Below are 19169 nucleotides of genomic sequence, written 5' to 3' on the forward strand. Positions count from 1 at the left end.
GGTCCCAGCGGAGAAGGGCCTGGCCCAAGAAAAAGAAGGAAGTAGTGCTGGAATCCAGCTTTCCTGACACTGGCCGTGCCCCCTGACCCCCATTCCCACACCCCATGGAAATGGTGTAGTTCAGGCCTCAAGATCTGGAGAAAGGTGTTTCCATGTTCAATTCATGCAGTTTTTAAAACCTGCCGAGCATCTACTATATGCAGGTGCTAGAGCAGACGCTGCGGACCTCAGGGAACAAAATAGACAAAGTCGCTGCCTGCGTGGAGAAAGGTGACTGGGAACCAGAAGCATAATACATGAGCCGGCTTTGTATATTACACTGGTGATGTACACATGGAGAAAAAGAAGTGGAAAGGGAAGGGGATTAGGAGGGCCCAGACTCAGAAGAGAAGACCCAGATGACAACTTAAACAAGCTGGCTGAAAGTAGGCCAACTGTGGCGATGTTTGAAGGAAGTTGGGGCTAGCCAGGCAGACGTCTGCAGAACATTCCAAGCAGAGGTTGGAGCAGCAGTGCACAGGTCCTGTGGTGGGAGAGTGCCTGGGACACGAGGAACCACAAGGAGCGCAGAGTGGCTGGAGCAGAGGAGGGGACGGGAAGTGCAGGAGTTGAGGCCAGACTGCATGGGGTAGAACGCATGCAGCCTTTGAAAAGCCATGGGCCTTTATTTAGAATGAAATGGGAGGTGCTGGAGGGCTTTGGACAGAAGAATGACATCATCTGACCCATTATGAAAGGATCACCCTGTCCAGGGGAGGGGAAGTGCAAGCAGGGGGAAGGTTGGGAGGCCGTGGCAGTAATCCAGGGGAGAGATGACGGTGGCCTGGCCAGGATGGCGGCAGTGGAAGTGGTGAGAAATATTTGGTCTTCTGAGGTATTTTGAAGGCAGAGCCAACAGGAAATCCTGATGGGTTGGATGTCGGGTGTGTGAGACAGAGAAGGCAGGGATGATGCCAAGGCTTGTGGCTTGGGCAGCTGGAAGGATGGAGCTGCCATCAGCTGAGATCAGGTGGAAAGTTGGGGCAAGCTTGGGAAGGAACAGACAAGGGCGGCCTGCTGGGGACTAGCTAGGGAGCCTGGCCAGACCTGGTCCCTGGGACCCTGGCCTCAGCAGCAGGTCCCTGAGAGAGGCCCCTCGTCCTCTCCAGAGTGGGGACCAGCATCCTCGAGGGGTGAGTCGGGGCAGCACAGAAGTCCATCCTGGGAGTCCTTGGAGGAGGCAGCTCCTCCAAGCTCTTCTGCCCAGCCTTCTCCCAACCTGCACTTCCAAGCCTGGAGCAGGCTATGGGGGTCACACCTACCCCCCACTCCCCATGGCCCCTCACCACCCCCAGGCTGCCCTCAGAGCCCGGATGGCGGTAATGGTGATAGCCAGCGAGGTCAGGCAGGAGGCCACTTCCAACCTGTGATCACTGGCCAGCAGTGACATAAGAAGGGATTGGATGCCCATGGAGCTTTAGAAGGATAAAGTCCGAGGGGTAGAAATGTCCCAGTGGGGGCAGGGCAGAGGAAGCAGAGAGCAGTCCACAGGGGCTCCATCTGAGCCTCTCTTCCGTGAAGATGATAGAATGTTGCAAGGTTCAGCCTTGAGGAAATGCCCCAGGATGGTCTGTCTGCTCTCATTCAACTCAGGATGGTCCTTCTTCCCCCAGAGAGTTTACTCTGGGGGAGGGGATGGGCCAGCCCAAGAATCTGATTTGAAGGAAAGCACACGGGGACCTAAAGCCACCCAGGCTTTGTGGCCCTGCTCTTCCACACTAGCAGGTGGCTTTGGAACTCCATTTTCTCATCTGTAGAATGGGGAGATGCATTCCAAGGCCTGGGGTGAGTGGAGCTATCACAGACATGTGTATGAAGTGCACACCGCAGGCCCGTCCGTGGTGAAGGCCTGAAAGCTGGGACACGCCTGGCCTTGTCCCCAGCCTCTTGGGCCAGGGCAAGGCTGACCCAGCACAGGACAGCCTGTGAAGACGATCCAGCCGGAAATCATAAAGCCTGGACACGGGGAGGCCTGCTGGCTCTCTCACTGAACCCAGCCTGAGTTCGGTAGGCCAAGAGCCCCGCTACCAGTCTCAAGCTGGCCTCATGGCCTCACCGCCCTGTCTCCCACAGGTCTCGCTGATCAGCCTGGTGGCCAACGCCCTGGGCTTTGCTGAGATGGGCCCCATCAAGTCACTGCGGACCTTGCGTGCGCTCAGACCCCTGCGAGCCCTGTCACGATTTGAGGGCATGAGGGTAAGAGGGGTGGCTCCGTAAAGGGGACCCCCAGACTCACTTGCTGACCTGCTGCAAACATGTGTGAGATCTCCAGGAGGTACGGCTGGGCTTAGAGGTGCCCGGAGGTGGAGAGCTGTAAGAATCTCCCCCCAGGCCCGATGCCCCAGCCCTGTGGGCTCCACGAGGGCCAGAGAGCACTGGACAAAGGAAAGGAAGCAAGGGCTGGACCACGGGTGTCTCAGCTGCAGCCCAGCCCCGCCAGCCCGGGCCCCTTCAGTTTCTGCTCTCCCATAGGGCCTTGTGTCTGTGTGCCCTGGCTCCTTGTGCCCGTCTGTGTCCCCCGCCTCCTAACAGACACAGGTTGCCTCCCCTCTAGGATGGGCAGTAGGGCAGGGCTAGTAAGGATAAAGCAAGCAAGCAAGCAGCCAGTTGTAGTCCTACCGATCAGAGAGCAGTTTGATTTGCTTAGTAAACTCTTTGGCACTATTTTCTAAGTGCAGAGAGCTCTGCCTTTTTTCCAGTCACTAAGTTCTACCAAAGAATGTGCACATTTAAGGCAAATTTAAAAGCCCAGCAAGAAAAAACATTACCCGTGATATATAGCAAGAAAACAAGCCTATGTGTTTGAGTATTTTATTGTTTTTTATAACAATGGCAACCCACTCCAGTACTCTTGCCTGGAAAATCCCATGGATGGAGGAGCCTGGTAGGCTGCAGTCCATGGTGTTGCGAAGAGTCGGGCACGACTGAGCGACTTCACTTTCACTTTTCACTTTCATGCATTGGAGAAGGAAATGGCAACCCACTCCAGTGTTCTTGCCTGGAGAATCCCAGGGATGGGGGAGCCTGGTGGGCTGCTGTCTATGGGGTCACACAGAGTCGGGCATGACTGAAGTGACTTAGCAGCAGCAGCAGCATAACAGTATGAGTTTTATTGAGTTTTTTATTGTTTGTACGAAATGTGCATGGTTCTGTTGTGACTTTAGCAGACAGCTCTGTGTGTCTCTCACTGACCCAGAAGACACCACTCTGCAGCCCCATTCGGTTGATGGCTTTGAACTTCACCCACATCCCTGATCCATGGAGAAACAAACTGCTTATTTCTGGTGGGAAGCCACTCACAAGTGAATAATCCGACCTAAGTTAGATGCTCCCAAATGTCCAATGGGAGAAAAAAACACTTGGTTCTGGGGCGCGGGGACATGGGGGAGACACTAGTTACCAGGATCGCCTCTGCTGTGGCTACTGGCTACAAAGCCAGCCAAAGGCAAGTGCGAGAGTTGGTTTCCACCCTGTTCCCATGTTCATTGCATGCTGGGCCAGGGGCACCCCCCTCCCACTTCCTCTGCACGTGTCAGCATGACCCGTCCTGGCACCATACCCACCACACAGCCCCACGCCAGCTCTGCCTCCAGTTTGTGTGGCAAACATGTTCCTGGCTCACAGACAGCTGGGGACTAGGTCCCTCCCTGGAGTGAAGTCCCCAGTGCTTTTTGCCAAGGATGCCTCTCCTGGGTGCTGTGAATTTAAATGAAGAGAGCACGGGGCTGTGGCTCCACAGGGTCAGAGGGCCGCTCCCTGGAGCGGGCAGAGGCCCAGTGCGTGCACACCGCCCCGCCAGCCCTGAGCACCCTCCACACGCACCACCCAGAGAGCCCCTGGGCACGCTTTGTGGGAGAACACCCATCCATCTCAGGAGCAGCAGCCCCAAAATGAACCAGAAACTCAGCCCAGATAATGTGTCTCCAGAGACCCTTTCTTCCCCATCAGATTTCTGGCATACTATCTAGCAGAGACTGTGTTGAAAGTTAAGTTTGAAGGTCATGGATTCCGGGCAGTGCTATGAAGGATAAGACAGAGGGCTCTGAGCTGTGTGAGTGTGGGATGCAGAGCAGAAGGCACGTGTGCTCTCTCTCACTGCCCACCAGAGCTTCCAGCCATGGACTGTTCTTTCTTGTTGACAGGAAATGTTCCCCACCCGTACCCCCGCAAGGACCTACACCCAGGGAGTTCAGTAGGTTTGGGGGGCATCTTACAAAGGGGGTGCATTCTGAGCACCCCCAGAAACTGAGTCTGTTCTCTGCCCACTTGAGGTTGTGGTTAACGCCCTGGTGGGCGCCATCCCATCCATCATGAACGTCCTCCTCGTCTGCCTCATCTTCTGGCTCATCTTCAGCATCATGGGCGTGAACCTCTTCGCGGGGAAGTTTGGGAGATGCATCAACCAGACCGAGGGAGACCTGCCCTTGAACTATACCATCGTGAACAACAAGAGCGACTGTGAGTCTTTCAACGTGACTGGCGAATTGTACTGGACCAAGGTGAAGGTCAACTTTGACAACGTGGGGGCCGGGTACCTGGCCCTTCTGCAGGTGGTGAGTCCTGCGGCGGGCGGTGGGGGGGCTGCCTTCCTCTCCCTGGTTGTCCAGCAACAGGTCCCTTCCCCGAGGCTGTGGGCAGGAAGGGGACAGTGGGGCCACTCTGGATCCTTACAAGAGGGTCAGGATTCTCCAGAGACTTCTTGTCTGTTTGGGAAGGTGCCAGATGTTCCTTTCTAAGGAAGATGCTACACTCTCCAAATATGGCGTGGGACTCCACACTGGGGCATTTTACCCAGCTCTGCAGCCAGCAGTCAGGTTGACTCCTCACACTGTCAGTTTGGCAGTGCGATAGCACAGGTTGCACATGAATAACCACAGACACCCAGGGACTGAACCGTTAGCAAAATTGTGACTCTGGCCGCCCCTCGTTATACAAGGGGGTGATTCCTCCTGCCTTGTTTAAAAGAATATGTTTACTTTCATCTTTAATGTGCAGGATGTTCAAACACTCACGGCCCTACCAAAGTTTCTATTGATTTGTGAGGACGATGGCTTCAGTGACTCTAACGCACAGCATACAAATAGCCTTGACAGCAGAACCGCAAACAGAACTGTAACACGTAAAGCTGCAGCTTTTTCTTCTTGTCCCAGTGCAAAGCCCAGACACCTGTCTCTAGTGCTGAGCAGAGGGGAACTCACACTTCCCCTCACACCTCCATTGTTGTTTGTTGTTTAGTTGCTCAGTCGTGTCCGACTCTTTGTGACCCCGTGGACTGTAGCCCACCAGGCTCCTCTGTCCATGGGATTTCCTAGGCAAGATTACTGGAGTGGGTTGCCATTTCCTTCATCAGGGGATCTTCCTGACCCAGGGATCAAATCTTAGCCTCCTGCACATTTTCTGCATTGGCAGGTGGGTTCTTTACTGCTGAGCCACCAGGGAAGCAACTCCACCCATCTCTTAAATCCCAGGAGTAGCTTGCTCCAGAGTGTCTGAAATACTTCATGGGGAACAGGATTAGAGCCCAACCCAGAAAGCCTTCCCTTCTGAATGTCAACACTCGGAAGGAAAGCCCCCGTTGTAGTCTGAGAGCTGCCTGCCGTTGCAGACACACCCGCACAGTGGCTAGAAAGAATCCGGTCACGGGCACTTCATAACCTTGGGTGGTCCCCAGCAGGTCCCACCGCATCTCCAGGCCTCTGTGCGGGTGAGGCCCCATGGCACAGGAAGCTGAAGCAGTTGCCTTCTCTATGGCTGCTTTGGTTTCCCCATCCACCCTCCCTGACTCATAAAAACTCTCAGATGTAGGAAATCTGTGTAGACCAGTTTACACCCTGAAGAGGCTCAGGACACAATAGGATTGTGCCAAGGATACCAATGAGATCTGCTAGGTAGTCAGTCTCACCACCAAGCATGTCCCTCAGCTCTGAATCATCCTAGCAGCCCAGACTGGGGCCATCCATGCAACCGGCGCCAGGACCCTGTCCTGTTCGGCCTCCTCTTTCCTGCCATGCCAGAACCAGCGAATGTGGACTCGCAAGAGCCGGTTGTTATATTTTCCGCTATTCTGTGAGCCATTATTAAAAATTAGATTTATAAACTTGTAATTAACTCAACGATATTGAAACAAAATAAAAACTTACCATTACCGCTTGTTATCATCTATGCTCTTGAGGTTACACACGCCTATTATAGTTATACCATGGAAACACTGCAATGCTGTGGTCCTGTGCATCTCTTCCCAGCACTGAGTTCAGTAACGACACTTTGGCAACTTGAGTTTGGCCATGATGGGAATGTTTACACAGAGAAGTTGGCACACACAGTCAGGGCTTTTTTTTATGTATAATTTTATGGTATTTACTTTTGGCTGTGCTGGGTCTCCATTGCTGCCTGGGTTTTTCTCTAGTTGCCGTGTGTGGGCTTCCCATCGGCTTCTCTTGTTGCAGAGCACAGCCTCTAGGGTTCAAGGGCTTCCGTAGCTGTGGCTCCTGGGCTCTAGAGCACAGGTTCAATAGCTGTGGCAAACGGGCTTAGTTGCTCCTCGGCATATGGGATCTTCCTGGGTCAGGAATCGGACCCGTGTCTCCTGCATTGGCAGGCGAATTCTTCACCACTGAGCCACCAGGGAAGCCCAATCAGGGCTTTTATTTTTCCTTCTGGAAAGCCATTTGTTGTTAGTCATTTGCCAACACACCACTAGCAAAAGGACCCCCTTAAGTGTGAGGGAACATTAGGATTCTTGAGGGATGTCCTTGGAAAGCTGTGGAGCAGAAGCCCCAAGGCTTATGACAGAGAGGACCAGGTCAGCACTGAAGCCGGCCTTAAACCAGAGCAGAGAACCCCAGTGCCCGCTCTGTGTTCCTGACACCCCTGTAGGCCTCTGTGTCATTTTAGAATCTGAAATGAATGCAGATCTGAAGGGTAGTCTCTTGGCCAACATCAGAATGCTTATTCCCCCACTAAGTGACCTTCCTGGAGTGTCTGCTTGGCTGGCTTCCCCTCCGCCTCAGCCCTGAACAAGAAGGCCTTTCCCCAACTGCCCAGCCACTTGGACACCGCTGAAAGGGTGGAGCAGGCTGCCTACTTCTAGTGGGAGGTTACTTCCTGGTCCCATCTGTCCAGATAGGAGCCCGGAGTAGCTCCATAGACGCAGAATTAAATTTCCTTACTCTTGTCTCTTTCTTCCAGGCAACATTTAAAGGCTGGATGGACATCATGTATGCAGCTGTAGACTCCAGGGGGGTAGGTTGTCACACTGGTCTCTGTCCTTGAATCAGTCAAGGTTCCAAGCACCCAAGGTTCCCAGCTGCTTAGCTGCCACGGAAACAGGGTCTGCATCCCATAAGGGCCAGGTCTCTTGTGTCAGCCCAGAGTTGAGCCTCTCTGGAATGCCCTTGGCTTCCCCTGGGACATGGCTGTATGGTCTCCCGGGGACTCCCCAGATTCTCAGATATCTTGTGAATTGCATTCACTGTAATTTAGTTGAACAAAAATTCTACCTCTGGAGGGTGGGGTGGGAGCAACAGAGACCCAATCAAGTTTCTCTGTGGTCCTGTCCCCGCCCCACAGACATACACCAGCCACCATATCACATGGACAGCTGAATGCTGCGAGACACCCCCATATACTCAAACCTCCCAGTGGCCCAGGGGCAGGAGCCACACAGGAACACAGCACCAGCGCTGAGCCCGGCGTGCCTGCCCTCCTCACCTGCCACCACCCACCCTCCTCAACGCCATCACGCAGACACACACCCCGGGTGGTGACCTTCCTCTGACACACCCGGCCAGCCCATCCCCCATTCCTGCCTGCCTGACCTCCTGTCTGCTTTCTCCCCTCTAGTACGAGGAGCAGCCCCAGTGGGAATACAACCTCTACATGTATATCTATTTTGTCATCTTCATCATCTTTGGGTCTTTCTTCACCCTGAACCTGTTCATCGGTGTCATCATTGACAACTTCAACCAGCAGAAGAAAAAGATACGTAGAGCACGGGCCCACCAGGCTGCAGGGCAGGGCTGAGTGCCAGGCACCTGGCAGCCTCTCTGGCTCCTGGCCCCATTCCTCCTTCCTGTTGGGGACTAAGCTCCCATCGGGCTGGGGTGGGAGAGGGGTGTATCCATAATGTGACCTGCTTAGGCCCGTAAGTGTGTAACAAGGGGCCCCTAGTCTGAGAGATGAGGCTCCTGAGAGGAGCTGGGGTGAGAGTTGGGACTATTCACCTGGCCCATGATCGGGGATCATGGGGGTGGGGCTGGGGAGCCACTGCACAGAGGCCTAGGTCTTCCCAGAGTTCCATCATAGAAGCTACGATTGGGTGGCAGGCAAGCCAGGTGGGCAGAGGGAACTTCCAGGGTGGCTGAGCCGGGCAGGGGAGAGGATGGAGGCGGGGCTGCATTTGCAAGTCCCAAAGTCAGAGAGAGCTCAAGGTGAATGGGGAAAGGCACCCTGGAGAAGCAGGTCCAGGGTGGTGGTTGAGGGGGACTCTCTGATGTAGGATAAGGTATACTTTTCTCCCCCAGGAGAGGCAGTGAGGAGAAGGGCCACCCTGGCAACCTCACCAAGGAGGCTAGGTCCCTGAGAACCCCCAGATGAGGCTGGTGCCTGTGTCTCTGCACTTAGGGGGCCAGGACATCTTCATGACAGAGGAGCAGAAGAAGTACTACAACGCCATGAAGAAGCTGGGCTCCAAGAAGCCCCAGAAGCCCATCCCACGGCCCCTGGTGAGCCAGGCTCTCAATTCGGTGGGCGTGGGGAAGATCTGCCCAAAGAGGGCCCTGGGAAGCCCCACAACACAAGACCAGCTATCGGGACCTCTTCACAGTCTTTTGGTGCAACCTGGGGCCTTTGGCCTGCCCAGGGAAGGAGGGACCTCCCATCATGCACAGGGGCCTCAGTCTCATGGAGGTACAGGGGAAGGCATGAGACAGCTGTGGGAGCCCAGGGATGATCCCCTCCCACAGGAACCTCTGAGTGAGGCCCCTCCTCCCCTATAGCACTGCAGGCTTTCCCCAGGGAGGGCTAGGCAGACCCTGTGTGACCTCATCCTTGTAACTCCCTGAGCCATAGAGTCCCCAGGTGGGTGGGGCCTGCTGAGTGCTCTGCTAGGCTGACTCCCTTGGCCAAATCAGGCCAACACACACCCGTGTGTGTGTGTGTACTGGAGCAGGATGGGGGCAATACTTAGGTAACTCAGGTGAAAGTGTTAGTCACTCAGTCATGTCTGACTCTTTGTGACCCCACAGACTATAGCCTACCAGGCTCCTCTGTCCATGGGATTCTCCAGGCAAGAACACTGGAGTGGGTTGTCATTTCCTCCTCCAAGGGATCTCCCTGACCCAGGGATCAAACCCAGGTCTCCTGCATAGCAGGCAGATTCTTTACCAGCTGAGCCACCAGGGCAGCCTAGGTTATGCAGATGATGGTACCTAAATCATTAGCTTGTAGGAGGCAGCCCCAGTTTTTGCATCCAATTCATCCATGTCATCTGACTCTTTCCTGTTCTCCATGCTCTGGTCTAGGTTAGCAGTGTGTGTGTGTTTTCAATTGTTTATAATCATCTCTCTTCCCCAAAATGGGGCTCCCCTGGTGGATCAGATGGTAAAGAATCTGCCTGCAATGCGGGAGACCGGGGTTCAACCCCTGGGTTGGGAATATCCCCTAGAGAAGAACATGGCAACCCATTCCAGTAGTCTTGCCTGGAGAATCCCATGGACAGAGGAGCCTGGCGGGCTACAGTTCATGAGGTCGCAAAGAGTCAGACGTGATTGAGCGACTTACACTTTCCCCAAAATAATCTTGCAATTCAAGACACATATACAGATTCAATGGAATAAATAAATCGCACAGAAAGAATGGAGAAATTTTGTTAACCTGAGGCCTGAGACAGTTTCTAGAGCTGAACTTTAGATCTGACCTTGAGCCTTCAGACAGTGGGAACAAAAAGAGAAGCTTGATGAACAAGGGGCACCATTAGAGATGGTGTCTGGGACAAGGAGCCCGGGGCTGGGCCTGGAAGCCCAGGGAGCTTTCAGCAGGGAGCCAGACTGTCCAGCATCCTGCCTTTTTCCTCTCCCCGTGGCAGTCTGTGAGCACTGGACGCCCCTGCCCCAGAGGGTGGAGTCGGAGGGTGGGTGGTCTGAGCTGAGGGGCAGCAAAGGAGGCCTGCTAGCCTGTCTGAGGCCCCTGCTGAGCCCTTCCTTTGCCCTTCCTTTCAGAACAAGTACCAGGGCTTCATATTCGACATTGTGACCAAGCAGGCCTTCGACGTCACCATCATGTTTCTCATCTGCTTAAACATGGTGACCATGATGGTGGAGACAGACGACCAGAGCCCCGAGAAGGTCAACATCTTGGCCAAGATCAACCTGCTGTTCGTGGGCATCTTCACAGCCGAGTGTATCTTCAAGATGGTTGCCCTGCGCCACTATTACTTCACCAACAGCTGGAACATCTTCGACTTCGTGGTTGTCATCCTCTCCATCGTAGGTGGGTATGCATGTCAGCTGGGCAGAGAAGGCCTCCCCTGGCCCCTGATCTGTGCTCCATGCCAAGTACACCAGCGTCCTGAATTCTTCGCTCCCTACAGTCCTTCCTACCCCCACCCCCCACAATCACACACACACACATCTGGGAAGGCCACTCAGGCCAAGGGGCCAGCTTGATAGAGGACCCAATACCCCCTCCTGGTCCCACCCTCCCTGAGACCCTGGAACACAGCTCTCTGTTTGGAGAACTTCGAGGGTGAGTCTTGGAAAGGGAATGGGGCCTGTGGGGGTTCCCTGCCTTCCCAAGGGAAAGCCTTCAAGCCCAAGGAAGAGTCTCCAGAGTTGGGAGGCAGGTGGCCCTCTAAAGTAGACGTTTAACCCTGGAGATGGACCTTCTGGAGTTGAGAATTGCCACCTGCACACACCACGGAGCACACCCTGGTGTGTGCCAGGCTTCTCAGACATCACTTGCCTCATGCAATTCACCATATAAAGTCAGCACCAAGGCAGGGAAATCGTTCAGCTAGGGAGAAGCTGAGATAGGAATCACACATAGCCTACTCAGGCTGATACGACAGAAGTAGCAGACTGGGTAACTCATAAACAACAGAAATCTACTTCTCACAGATCTGGGTGCTGGAAGTCCAAGAGGAAAGCGCCGCATGGTGGGTTTCCTGCTGAGGGTCCTTTTCCCGGTTCATAACCCACACCTTCTTGCTGTGTCCTCGCAAACTGGAAGGGGCTAGGGAGCTCCCTGAACCTCTTCTATAAGGGCACTAAGCCCATTCATTCGGGCTCCACCCTTATGAAATTAAGCCCCTCCCAAGGCCCCACTTCCAAATACCATCATCTTTGAGAGGGGGAATTTTAACATACGAATTTAGGGAGAGGCAGAAACATTGAGAACAGAGTACACGCCCGTATCTGTTTGACCTCAGAGCCCAAATTCCTTCTTTAAAGAACAGTTTTATTAAGATATACTTTACATAACACAAAACCCACCCTTTCTTTTTTTTTTAATTTTATTTTATTTTTAAACTTTACATAATTGTATTAGTTTTGCCAAATATCAAAATGAATCCACCACAGGTATACACGTGTTCCCCATTCTGAACCCTCCTCCCTCCTCCCTCCCCATACCATCCCTCTGGGTCGTCCCAGTGCACTAGCCCCAAGCATCCAGTATCGTGCATCGAACCTGGACTGGCAACTCGTTTCTTACATGATATTTTACATGTTTCAATGTCATTCTCCCAAATCTTCCCACCCTCTCCCTCCCCCACAGAGTCCATAAGACTGTTCTATACATATCAGTGTCTCTTTTGCTGTCTCATACACCGGGTTATTGTTACCATCTTTCTAGATTCCATATATATGCGTTAATATACTGTATTGATGTTTTTCCTTCTGGCTTACTTCACTCTGTATAATAGGCTCCAGTTTCATCCACCTCATTAGAACTGATTCAAATGTATTCTTTTTAATGGCTGAGTAATACTCCATTGTGTATATGTACCACAGCTTTCTTATCCATTCATCTGCTGATGGACATCTAGGTTGCTTCCATGTCCTGGCTATTATAAACAGTGCTGCGATGAACATTGGGGTACACGTGTGTCTTTCCCTTCTGGTTTCCTCAGTGTGTATGCCTAGCAGTGGGATTGCTGGATCATAAGGCAGTTCTATTTCCAGTTTTTTAAGGAATCTCCACACTGTTCTCCATAGTGGCTGTACTAGTTTGCATTCCCATCAACAGTGTAAGAGGGTTCCCTTTTCTCCACACCCTCTCCAGCATTTATTATTTGTAGACTTTTGGATCGCAGCCATTCTGACTGGTGTGAAATGGTACCTCATAGTGGTTTTGATTTGCATTTCTCTGATAATGAGTGATGTTGAGCATCTTTTCTTGTGTTTGTTAGCCATCTGTATGTCTTCTTTGGAGAAATGTCTCTTTAGTTCTTTGGCCCATTTTTTGATTGGGTCATTTATTTTTCTGGAGTTGAGCTGTAGGAGTTGCTTGTATATTTTTGAGATTAGTTGTTTGTCAGTTGCTTCATTTGCTATTATTTTCTCCCATTCTGAAGGCTGTCTTTTCACCTTGCTAATAGTTTCCTTTGATGTGCAGAAGCTTTTAAGGTTAATTATGTCCCATTTGTTTATTTTTGCTTTTATTTCCAATATTCTGGGAGGTGGGTCATAGAGGATCCTGCTGTGATGTATGTCAGAGAGTGTTTTGCCTATGTTCTCCTCTAGGAGTTTTATAGTTTCTGGTCTTACGTTGAGAGTGTATGCCTGTGCAACCATTATTACGCTCTAATTTTAGAATATTTTCCTTACCCCCAAGAGAGACTCTGCACCCACTGAGCTCACCATTTTCCCTCTCCCTGCCCTCTGGCAGCTCAGCTGGTAAAGAATCCGCCTGCAATTCAGGAGACCCTGCTTCAATCCCTGGGTCGGGTAGATCCACTGGAGAAGGGACAGGCTACCCACTCCAGTATTCTTGGACTTCCCTTGTGGCTCAACTGGTAAAGAATCTGCCCACAGTGCAGGAGACCTGGGTTCAATCCCTGGGTTGGGCAGATCCCCTGGAGAAGGGACAGGCTACCCACTGCAGTATTCTGGCCTGGAGAATGCCACGGACTGTATAGTCCATGGAGTTGGAAAGAGCTGGACATGACTGAGCAACTTTCACAGTCACAGCCAGCCACGCCCTGGCAGCCACTAATCTAAAATTTTGAGGGACTGCCAAACTATTTTCCAAAGTGACCGCACCACGTTACAACCCCAAATTCAGTGTAGGCGGGTTGTAGTTACTCCGTATCCTCACCAACACTTGTTCCTGTCTGTATATTTTAATTACAGCCTTGCTAACTGGTATGGAGTGACATCTCATTGAGGTTTTGCTTTGCATTTCCCTGATGACTAATGATGATGAACATCTGTTCATATGTTTATTGGTCATTTTCCTTGGCATATCTTGGTATATAACAGGAGAAGTATCTTGGAGGAATGTCTGTTCCAATCCTTTGCTTGATTTTTTAATTGACGTATTTGTGTTTTTATTGAGTTGTAAGAATTCTTTATATAATCTAGAGGCTAGTCCCTTATCAGATACAAGATTTGCGATGTTTTCTCCCATTCTGTAGGTTGTCTTTTCACTTTCTTGGTTGTCACCTCTTGGAGCACAGAGGTTTTAAGTCCAATTTATCAGTACTTTCTTTTGTCACTTGTGTTCAGAGCCCAATCTGGACCCTGCCCCCACAGACTTCTGCCATGGGATAACTGGCTTTCATCTTTCTTCCGTGTATAGCCTCTTCAGTGACTCAGAGGGAAAGGCAGGGGCCAAGAGAGGGGCTGCTGTGGCTATAGTGATGCACCGATGCTTAGAAGCTAGAAGTGGGCTCAGGAAATGCTCCAGGAGGTCTCAGGCAGGGATGAGGGTGAGGCCATGCCTGGTGGGGCTAGAGAGGAGCTTCTCTGTAAAGCAGGTGTCAGGAGCTGGAACGGAGCCCTGAGGGACAGTCTCCAAGATTCCAGGAAGTGTAGACTATATTCAGGAACTACTGGTTCCAGAGCTTGTGTACCAGAGAGGCATGGTTAACAGCTCAACTTGGAGCCAGAGCGTCTGAGTCAAATCCCCACTTCTCACTGACTAGGTGGCAACTTGGATAAGTTACCTCACCTCTCAGTTTCCTCTTCTGGAAAAGGAGGATGATAGTATCAGCTTCCCTCCTAGGGTAACTGGAAGGGGTAAATGGATGTGTGAATTGCTCAGCCCAGTGCTTTATTGACAGTGAACACTTGACACATGTTCGTGAGTGACATTATCATTAGGTTGGTACAAAAGTAATTCGGTTTTGGACCGTGAATTCTAAACCATTATTACTAGGCTCAGACACATCTTTATTCATCAACATAGGAGCCATTACAATCAACCCATTTTTGCCAATAGGTGTTTATTCCTATAGCACAAAAATCCATGCTTTTGGATTCGATGAACTCTTGGAAAGCATTTTCTGCTTCCTGCAGGTTGTGGAAGCGTTTTCCCTGCAAAAAGTTGTCAAGATGCTTGAAGAAGTGATAGGGGGTTGGCGAGAGGTCAGGTGAATACGGCAGATGAGGCAAAACTTCATAGCCCAAATCGTTCGAATTCTGAAGTGTTGGTTGTTCAATGTGTGTCGAACGTGTCACGGAGAAGCACTGGGCCTTTCTGGTGAGCAGTGCTGGCTGTCAGTGCTGCAGTTTTCAGTGCATCTTGCCGATCAGCTGCGCATACTTCTCATAGGTAATGGTTTCACAGGGATTCCAAAAGCTGTAGTGGATCAGATGGGCAGCAGACCTCCAAACTGTGACCATGATCTTTTTTGGTATAAGTTTGGCTTGGAGGAGTGCTTTGGAGTTTCTTCTTTTTCCAGCCACTGAGCTGGTCATCACTGGTCATGGTATATAATCCACTTTTCATCGCATGTCACAATCTGATTAAGAAATGGCTCGTTGTTGTTGCATACAATAAGAGAAAATGACTTTTCAAAAGGATGCTTTTTTTGATTTGCGGTCAGCTTAAGACGTACCCACTTATCAAGCCTTTTCACCTTTCCAATTTGCTTCAAATGCTGAAAGACTGTAGAATGGTCAACGTTGAGTTTTGGCAACTTCTCACGTAAGAGGATCAGCTTCAATGATCCTCTCAGTTGGTTGTTGTCAACTTCCAATAGCCAGCCACTGTGCTCCTCATCTTCAAGGCTCTCGTGTCCTTTGTAAAACTCCTTGAACCACCCCTGCCCTGTGGATTTGTTATCAGCTCCTGGGCCAAATGTGTTGTTGATGTTGCAAGTTATCTGTGCTGTTTTACAACCCATTTTGAACTCAAAAAAGAAAATTGCTCAAACTCGTTTTTTGCCTAACATCATCTCCATAGTCTAAAATAAATATAAAATAAACAGCAAGTAATAAGTCATTAGCAAAACAAAAAAACAAAAACATAAAGCGAGAAATGCACACTAAAGTGATGTAGAACCTAGCTACATTTATTTAAAATGTATTCCAATATCAAACAGCAGATTTCAACAATGCAAAAACCACCATTTCTTTTGCACCAACCTAATATATGAGAAGTCTGGAAAGTTCACTTGGGCCAATACAAGGCAAGTATATTCCATTCTTTCTTCTATAACTTACATCCATGCTCCTTGAAACTCCAAACTCAGAGTAGTCAGTAGAGACAGAGTGGGCAGGCCTGGCAGCTAGCAGGGGTGGGAAGGTCACAGGAAGCACCTCGGAGAGGCTGACTTGTGACAGGTGAGGTGTGAGGAGTGTGCCAATTGCCTGGTCGGTGCCTCTTGTATTTCAGTGTGCACACGGACCACCTGGACTTGTTAAAACACAAGGGGTGTGGGTGCAGAGCTGAGATCTGCATTTCTGATAAGCGCCCGGGAAATCCCAAGGCTGTTGGTCCGTAGACCACACTCTGAGCAGCAAGGAGCTAAAAGTTCTAGAGTTCTGGTCCAAGCTAGGCTATCAGGGATGCTGAGCAGGTCTGCTGAGGCCCCTGAACCACAGTCTGGATAATGGGCCTCGTATGTGCAGGTAGGCTCAGGAGACTAAGGAGCGGAGGGCTGAGAAGGCACTTTGCAAAGGATGCAGGAATTGTGGGTCCTTTTCTGGACCATAAATGCAGAATTGGAGACTCAGGTGGGTGGAGGCAGGGTCCTTACAGGCCCCAGGTGACCCAGGCCTCCACTCCCAGGCTCCTTGCTTGTGCAGAGACCCCTCCCAGTGAGGCTGGGCTGGAGGGAGGACAGTGATGCCACCAGTGGCCACAGTCTCCGTTGTTTCCCACAGGCACTGTGCTCTCAGACATCATCCAGAAGTACTTCTTCTCCCCGACGCTCTTCCGCGTCATCCGCCTGGCCCGCATCGGCCGCATCCTCAGGCTGATCCGCGGGGCCAAGGGCATCCGCACGCTGCTCTTCGCCCTCATGATGTCCCTGCCCGCGCTCTTCAACATCGGGCTGCTGCTCTTCCTCGTCATGTTCATCTACTCCATCTTCGGCATGGCCAACTTCGCCTACGTCAAGTGGGAGGCTGGCATCGACGACATGTTCAACTTCCAGACCTTCGCCAACAGCATGCTGTGCCTCTTCCAGATCACCACGTCGGCGGGCTGGGATGGGCTCCTCAGCCCCATCCTCAACACGGGGCCCCCCTACTGCGACCCCAACCTGCCCAACAGCAACGGCTCCCGGGGCAACTGCGGGAGCCCCGCGGTGGGCATCCTCTTCTTCACTACCTACATCATCATCTCCTTCCTCATTGTGGTCAACATGTACATCGCCATCATCCTGGAGAACTTCAGCGTGGCCACGGAGGAGAGCACGGAGCCCCTGAGTGAGGATGACTTCGACATGTTCTACGAGATCTGGGAGAAGTTCGACCCGGAGGCCACCCAGTTCATCGAGTATTTGGCCCTGTCTGACTTCGCCGATGCCCTGTCAGAGCCACTCCGGATCCCCAAGCCCAACCAGATAAGCCTCATCAATATGGACCTGCCCATGGTGAGTGGAGACCGCATCCACTGCATGGACATCCTCTTTGCCTTCACCAAGAGGGTCCTGGGCGAATCTGGGGAGATGGACGCCCTGAAGATCCAGATGGAGGAGAAGTTCATGGCGGCCAACCCGTCCAAGATCTCCTACGAGCCCATCACCACCACGCTGCGGCGGAAGCACGAGGAGGTGTCGGCCACGATCATCCAGCGGGCCTTCCGCCGGCACCTGCTGCAGCGCTCTGTCAAGCACGCCTCCTTCCTCTACCGCCAGCAGGCGGGCAGCAGCGGCCTCTCGGAGGAGGACGCCCCCGAGCAGGAGGGCCTCATCGCCTACATGATGAACGAGAACTTCTCCCGCCGCCCCGGCCCGCCCTCCAGCTCCTCCGTCTCCTCCACGTCCTTCCCGCCCTCCTATGACAGCGTCACCAGGGCCACCAGCGACAACCCCCAGGTGCGGGCGTCTGACTACAGCCCAAGCGAGGATCTCGCCGACTTCCCCCCAACCCCCGACAGGGACCGTGAGTCAATCGTGTGAGCGCAGCCCAGGGAGGGGGGCGCCAGCGCAGAGCATCGCGGCAAACCCAAAGGCAGCCCCAGCCCAGCAGTCGCTGGGCCATCCGACCTTTGCTTTGGGCTTCGGGAGTGAGAGAGGAGCCTCGGCCCCGTGGACCGACAAGGCAGAGTCCTGTGCACCGCGCTGATGGCTGGAAGCACTTGGCCGAGCTGTCTGTCTGGGGTTACCAGTCCTGGGGGCTGGGTCTGGTCCGGCAACGCTCTGGGGCTCTGACCACCACCTCCATCCCAGCTGCTGAGGCAAAATGCGAAACCAAGACTGTGTATGTTGTGAATGGGCTTTCATAAATTTATTATATTTGATATTTTTTTACTTGAGCAAAGAACTTTTTTTTTTTTATGGATGGATTGGCAGCGATTCACACTGCCTCTTCCTAACTCTGAACAAGAGTGTCTGTGGAGCTGCTGCGGCTCTGCTGTCAATGCAAAAGTGAGATCCGGTGTGGGTCCCACGGGCCTTCACTGCCTAGGGGCAGAAAGGGGGTCCCCCGCCGCTTGGGCTGAGGTGCCAGGAGGGCTGAACCCCTTCCCATACACACATGCGCACACTCTCACACTCACAGAGGCCAGACACAAGCCACATGTGGCCTGGACTCCCTGAGGCGAGCGAGGTGACCGGCCTTTCCCCCCAGTCCCCCACAGGTGGGATTATTGTCAGCCAGGGCTCACTCATTGCCCCATTTCCCCCCTGTATGTTTATGCAGGCCACCCTGGAGTCAGGCCTGTAAATACAACAAGCTTCCAGAAGAGAGTGGCCTGGCTCCCAGGGCTGGTCCTTGGCACTGACGTTGCCTTTCTTCCCTGTAGAGCGTGGCCTCTGTTCGAGTATTAACATTAAGGGAAGGGCCTGAGGGAGGCACATATGTCCTGCCACCCAGCTTGTCTGCGCTGTCCAGCCTGGCTGGCCCTGCCCCACAGGCCAGGAAGAGAAGGCTGAGCCCATGGGGTTGGGGTGAAGAACCCACTCCACAGCCCCCAGCATGGTACCCCCCAGCCCGCCTGGAGAATGGAATCTGCTGTCATCACCCAGGCTCTCTCTCCAGACCTTTCTGCCTCTGCCCGGGGCTGAGGGGGTGCCTATGTGGACCCCAGCTCCTCTCCAGCTGCGAAAGCACGGGGAGTGGGGAGGGCTGCCCAGGCCCTGTGCAGGGAAGGGGCTGCAGGATGCTCAGCCCAGTCCCAGGGCCCTAGGAGGGGAATGGACCCCAGGTCTCCTGGGAAAGGGAGTCAAGTGACCCTGGACCAGCGCCCCCCTGCTCAGCCCAGGGTCCCGGGAACACCACACACGGGACCTCCTGGGGCAGGGTCCAGGCTGCCCATGGGTCTTGTGAGCAGGCCTTTTCAGGGAAAAATACTTTTTTCTAGTCCAATTACCACCACCCTCCCCACCCCACCCCCCACCCCGCCACAGGGCCTCTTCAGCTGCTGACAATCCTACTGAGCATATGCAAATCTTTCAACGTAGAGAACTGTCACCCTGAGAGGGACAGTGGTGGCTGGGGGAGGCTGTGGAGGCAGGGGGG

The 19169-nt window shown here is 52.7% G+C and overlaps 1 protein-coding gene across 1 annotated transcript in view; it reads left to right on the top strand.

The window, feature by feature from the left end:
- Nucleotides 1-17915, top strand: part of SCN5A (sodium channel, voltage-gated, type V, alpha subunit) — an 87610-nt gene extending 69695 nt beyond the window's left edge. The window contains exons 22-28 of the mRNA XM_010835572.1: nucleotides 2113-2235; nucleotides 4311-4592; nucleotides 7228-7281; nucleotides 7882-8019; nucleotides 8658-8762; nucleotides 10257-10527; nucleotides 16368-17915. Coding sequence (XP_010833874.1) covers nucleotides 2113-2235; nucleotides 4311-4592; nucleotides 7228-7281; nucleotides 7882-8019; nucleotides 8658-8762; nucleotides 10257-10527; nucleotides 16368-17608 — 2214 coding nt within the window. The 3' untranslated portion in view covers nucleotides 17609-17915. The remainder of the gene's footprint in view (nucleotides 1-2112; nucleotides 2236-4310; nucleotides 4593-7227; nucleotides 7282-7881; nucleotides 8020-8657; nucleotides 8763-10256; nucleotides 10528-16367) is intronic.
- The last annotated feature ends 1254 nt before the right edge of the window (nucleotides 17916-19169 follow it).

This window comes from Bison bison, unplaced genomic scaffold (assembly GCF_000754665.1).
Source record: "Bison bison bison isolate TAMUID 2011002044 unplaced genomic scaffold, Bison_UMD1.0 scf7180017864043, whole genome shotgun sequence".
Classification (NCBI taxonomy): Eukaryota; Metazoa; Chordata; class Mammalia; order Artiodactyla; family Bovidae; genus Bison; species Bison bison.